General features: G+C 42.9%; 1 protein-coding gene across 2 annotated transcripts in view; it reads right to left on the minus strand.

Moving 5' to 3' along the window:
- Positions 1 to 459: 459 nt before the first annotated feature.
- myt1a (myelin transcription factor 1a) overlaps positions 460 to 5,978 on the minus strand; it is a 70,131-nt gene continuing 64,612 nt past the window's right edge. For both annotated transcript variants that reach the window (XM_085343895.1, XM_085343894.1), the window contains 2 exons: positions 2,611 to 2,754; positions 460 to 603 (listed from right to left, as the gene is read on the minus strand). In XM_085343895.1, coding sequence (XP_085200021.1) covers positions 460 to 603; positions 2,611 to 2,754 — 288 coding nt within the window. The remainder of the gene's footprint in view (positions 604 to 2,610; positions 2,755 to 5,978) is intronic.

A 5,978-nucleotide genomic window follows, 5' to 3' on the forward strand; every position in this document is an offset into this window, starting at 1 on the left:
ATTAAACCAACATTTGCAGTCGACTTAAATAGATACACAGCAATAGTAACAATGAATCTACAAACTAGTCCTGGAAGTGCAACATCACTATGCTCATATAGAATACTATCAACATTACTGAGTGGAGATGGGAAATGTTCACTAACTAAGAATCTGCTCAGCTCAGGCGGGATACTGCACTCCTTTGTTCTGTTCTCTCTGTGCCTGTCTGTGTATACCTTGAGGTGCCGTTGCTTATGGCAACAGTTTGCTTTCAGTGTGCCTTGACACGCTTTACATCCACACATCTGTTCACGCTCACACCTTTATAAAGCAACATGCAAACAGGAAACAAATGCAAAGAACAGAGGACAAAACTCCAATGAGAAAAACTCATGATACAGAGTATCTAAAGGGTTTGGAAAAAAAGATTGGTGGCGTCAACGTGATGCCCTGCCACCTGTCATCCTCCAGTTTCTCTTACACCTCGATGCCCTTTACTGCCTGATTGATGGACTCTAGCAGAGCCCGGTTCTCGGGGTTCTGGTAGCAGTCTTTGTTGGTAAACATGTGGGTCAGGGTGTCCACATAGCTGTCAAAGTTCTGCTCTGATAGTGGCTCCTGCTAAAGACACGCACGTCAAGAGAATAAAAAGGTGTAACACCCAAAACAGTGCTAGTACACAATACTACTCACATGTTTTATCTCTTAAATGTACAGTGGGGCAAAAAAGTATTTAGTCAGCCACCGATTGTGCAAGTTCCCCCACTTAAAATGATGACAGAGGTCAGTAATTTGCACCAGAGGTACACTTCAACTGTGAGAGCTAGAATGTGAAAAAAAAATCCATGAATTCACATGGTAGGATTTGTAAAGAATTTATTCATAAATTAGGGTGGAAAATAAGTATTTGGTCACCTCAAACAAGGAAAATCTCTGGCTCTCACAGACCTGTAACGTCTTCTGTAAGAAGCTTTTCTGTCCCCCACTCGTTACCTGTATGAATGGCACCTGTTTGAACTCATCATCTGTATAAAAGACACCTGTCCACAGCCTCAAACAGTCAGACTCCAAACTCCGCCATGGCCAAGACCAAAGAGCTTTCGAAGGACACCAGGAAAAGTATTGTAGACCTGCACCAGACTGGGAAGAGTGAATCTACAATAGGCAAGCAGCTTGGTGTGAAAAAATCAACTGTGGGAGCAATCATCAGAAAATGGAAGACATACAAGACCACTGATAATCTCCCTCGATCTGGGGCTCCACGCAAGATCTCATCCCGTGGGGTCAAAATGAGAACGGTGAGCAAAGATCCCAGAACCACACGGGGGGACCTGGTGAATGACCTGCAGAGAGCTGGGACCAAAGTAACAAAGGTCACCATCAGTAACACACTACAACGGCAGGGAATCAAATCCCGCAGTGCCAGACGTGTTCCGCTGCTGAAGCCAGTGCATGTCCAGGCCCGTCTGAAGTTTGCCAGAGAGCACATGGATGATACAGCAGAGGATTGGGAGAATGTCATGTGGTCAGATGAAACCAAAGTAGAACTTTTTGGTCGTGTTTGGAGGAAGAAGAATACTGAGTTGCATCCCAAGAACACCATACCTACTATGAAGCATGGGGGTGGAAACATCATGCTATGGGGCTGTTTTTCTGCCAAGGGGACAGGACGACTGATCCATGTTAAGGACAGAATGAATGGGGCCATGTATCGCGAGATTTTGAGCCAAAACCTCCTTCCATCAGTGAGAACTTTGAAGATGAAACGAGGCTGGGTCTTCCAACATGACAATGATCCAAAACACACCGCCCGGGCAACAAAGGAGTGGCTCCGTAAGAAGCATTTGAAAGTCCTGGAGTGGCCTAGCCAGTCTCCAGACCTCTACCCCATAGAAAATCTGTGGCGGGAGTTGAAAGTCCGTGTTGCTCGGCGACAGCCCCAAAACATCACTGCTCTCGAGAAGATCTGCATGGAGGAATGGGCCAAAATACCAGCTACTGTGTGTGCAAACCTGGTAAAGACCTATAGTAAACGTTTGACCTCTGTTATTGCCAAAAAAGGTTATGTTACAAAGTATTGAGTTGTATTTTTGTTATTGACCAAATACTTATTTTCCACCCTGATTTACGAATAAATTCTTTACAAATCCTACCATGTGGATTCATGGATATTTTTTTTTTTTCACATTCTGTCTCTCACAGTTGAAGTGTACCTCTGGTGCAAATTACTGACCTCTGTCATCATTTTAGGTGGGGGAACTTGCACAATCGGTGGCTGACTAAATACTTTTTTGCCCCACTGTATGCTATCATTAGTTTTCTTTGAGAGAGACACTTGCATGGGGTTTAAGTTATCAGCTGCTTTAAGCTGACTGTTCTGTTGTACTATGAAGCTATGCTGTAAAAAATATTCATCGCACAGGGTTGCTTACTGACAAACATTTGATTTGGGTAAAAATGCTAATTTGGAAAAAATGAAAGAAAGGCTATTTGATCTTACTCTATAAATCTTTTCAGACTAAAGTCTTCAAGGGGTTGAACCCAAGTTGAATTTCAAGTGAAATGTTTAAAGCTGCTGAAATGAGGAAGATGCTCAGGTCTCTTTTCTTAAAAAGCAGTAATGCTTACCATGGTAGGCAGGCTGATGTTGGCTAGGCTCCGGATCAAAGCCTGACTAAGGCCAGATAGCTCCAGGAACAAGGCCTCATTCCTTTCTTCTATCTGTTTGTTCTCCTCCTCCATGCTCTTCAGGTTCTTCTCCATAGAAGAAATCTAAAGCAGAGAAGGACGCAACACATTCTTGAAGTAGCACCACCGACAGCTCGAAAACTACAAACTCAATTCCAAAACTACTGGGATGCTTGTAAAATAGAAATGAAAACAGAATGTAATGACTGGCATAAACCCATATGTTATTCACAGCATATTCATAGCTTCTTTGTTGGTTGAATGGATGGAAATGTATTTACAGACAGTGAAACTGGGTCCGCTGTCATAGACCGGCGAGCCTGGAAGTCATTCTTGCGAATGCCTGTTTTGTGGGTGCCGGGAAAAGCGGTGTTCAAAGACATTTTTCTGGTGCTCAGTGTGAGCTGTGACAGCGTTTAAAATGCAGTTTTCTTGAAATTATGCAAGGACCTCCCCATGGTTCTCTCATCCAATTATTTTCAACTCCTGTCACCCAATCAAAGAAGAAGTAGTGCAAACAACACAAATTCATCACCTGCTAAGTGACTGCTTATGTTTATCTGTTCTGTACCAATCCTTGTCACAGTTTTTACTTGTATACTAATCCCACTATGCATTTTGATGTCTTTAAAGCATAATCAAGCAAACAAACGACAGAATGCTCTGGTGATCTTAACTTTTATCAAAATACAGTTTTGCTCCATTTAAAGTAATGCCACTGTATAATAACCCTCAATTTTAATAATATTATTCACAGCGCCTCAAGAATATTTTTGCCCTTTCAACATGCATGTGTAAAAACCTGATATGCAGTTTGGAATTAGACCTTTATGTATATATATGTACTCACATGTTAACTAAACAAAAGAGTTTGAATTTAGAGATGCCATGTGTTTGTTTGGATGTTTTCTGAACTATGATGTCAATAAGTAATTTAAAGAACAGAAAATGGGGTGGCTGTAGCTCAGGAGGGAGAGCAGGCCATCTGCTGATCAGAAGGTTGGTGTTTTGATCCCTGGCTCCCCTTACTCTGCACGCCAAATATCCTTGGGCAAGATATCAACCCCAAGTTGCTCTAATTAAAATTGCATTCATCGAAGTGAGAATGTGTGTGAATGGTAGTTAGTAAGCATGCTTGTGTAAATGGGTGTGAATGGGTGAATGTGTCATGTTGTATAAAGCGCTTTGAGTACTCTGGGAGAGTAGAAAAGCGCTATGTAAGAATCAGTCCATGTAACATTTACTATTAAACTGGAGATGCCCTTCTCAGTGTTATCAGAGTACTCTGGAAGTCTTACATGAATTTAGAACTTAATACCAGAGGGTGTGACATAACAGCATTGTATGTCACATAACTAGCAGACCTGTAATGTCCTGAAGTTATAAAAAGAAATAATCCACGTACCTTGGTTGTGGCTTCTTTCTGATACCTGTAGATACAAATCGGCTACAGTGTGTATTATCGTGACAAAAGTATAACACACTCTATGCTCCAATGTGATGTGGTGGAGGAATACAAATACCTGGACACCCATATACACAACAGAGTGAACTAGTGTAGTATTCAGCTCATTCACCAACCTTACTCATAAACCAAAATAGGACAGAAGTAACAACGCAGGCTTTGGTAAATGTACCTCTCGGAAAAAAGAAGTCTTGATAAGGCAAGACATTCCATTGTTTTCCCAACGGTCATATAAGTGAATTCTGCATGGATTCATTAAAAACAAACAAACAAAGCCTTGTCAAGATTTTAAGGTTGGCAGTGTAGTGGACATTAGCAAAACTGTATTTTGATAAAAGTTAAGGTCTCCAAAGCATTCTGTCACTTGTTTGCTTGATTATGCTTTAAAGACATCAAAATGCATAGTGGGATTAGTATACAAGTAAAAACTGTGACAAGGATTGGCACAGAACAGATAAACATAAGAAATCACTTGGCAGCAAGGTGATGAATTAGGGTGGTCTGCACTTCTTCTTTGACTTTGTGACAGGAGTTGAAAATAATTGGATGAGCGAGCCATGGGAGGGCCCTGCAACCTTCTGCATTTTAAACGGCGTCATAGCTGGCACTGAGTACTGGGGAAAAAATTTTTTTTTTCTGTCCCCGAGAATCCTGAAGTGAATGGCACTGTTTCTGAGCCATGGCACGGGCGCCAGGGCAGGAGTGCTGGGAGTGAGTGCAGCCAGGACACCTGAAGTGGGAGTGTCTGCTGATTGAGGTGGGACAGGTGTTCCGCATCACTGGGGCTCCGGCACCCTCCCCGGTCCCTGAGGGACATACAGCATCCTCGTAAGGAGTCAAGTCTTTATTGAGTGAGTTGTGACACTCGCACAGAGGAGTGTCTTTGCGTCCACTGCCATAAATGGAGGTCCCGTTTGAGCCTGTTGGCATGGATCTGGCCATTTCACTGGATGCAGTTATCACTTTGTCTTAGTTCTAGTGGTTTATGCAACGTGATACCCAGAAGTAGTGCCACTGCGCACTGCAAAGAGAGTGGTGCAGGTGCTGCTTTTTCAGGTCATTTCAGTCTGTAAAATCCATGATTTGTAAGTTCATTCATGAGAATGAACATAGTTGGGATCGCTGGTTAGACCCTCTGTTGATTGTAGGCCTCCATGGAATTTTCTCCCTTCGAGTTACTGTTCTGCAGGAAGCTACAGGGCTGCTCAACCTAATCAAATAAAACTGGGAGGAAGGTCTGAGTCCCGCTAAAAATCCAATCCATTATTATTATTATTATTATTATAAAAACGACATTCAGTATGTCCTGGACTTGTGAGCAAAGCTGCATACTTTGGTGTGATCATTTTGAGAGAATTTGCACCAGGCCCAGGAGCGGCAGCAGTGCCAGTACAACAGACAGGCTAGACTTTGGCAAATTTTCACCTGGAGATAAAGTGCTTGTTTTGCTTCCTTCTTCTCGCTTGAAATTACTTGCCAATGGGCAAGGACCCTTCATGGTCACACGGCGAGTGGGGGACGTTGACTATAAAGTGATACGGTCGAACAGGGGAGGTGCCACTCAAACTTGTCACCTCAACCTCCTTAAAGCATGAAGAGAGGCTGAAACTGATTCTCTGGTGAGCCTGGTAAAAGAGAGAGATGAGTTGGAGCTGGAGGTACCAAATTCCACCATTCCCGCCTCCCTCCATTGTGATAACCATCTCACATAGTCCCAGAAAATGGATGTTGCAGCATTGCAACAGTGTTTTGCAGATTGTTCTCCCTGCTGCCTAGCTGTATGACTCTCATAGAGCACCATTTTGAAACACAGTCTGGCGTGATGGTGCATTTACAGCCCTAC

The sequence above is a fragment of the Diplotaxodon limnothrissa genome, linkage group LG20, assembly GCF_057381915.1.
Source record: "Diplotaxodon limnothrissa isolate DT_005_m linkage group LG20, D_limnothrissa_male_GT1.1, whole genome shotgun sequence".
NCBI lineage: Eukaryota > Metazoa > Chordata > Actinopteri > Cichliformes > Cichlidae > Diplotaxodon > Diplotaxodon limnothrissa.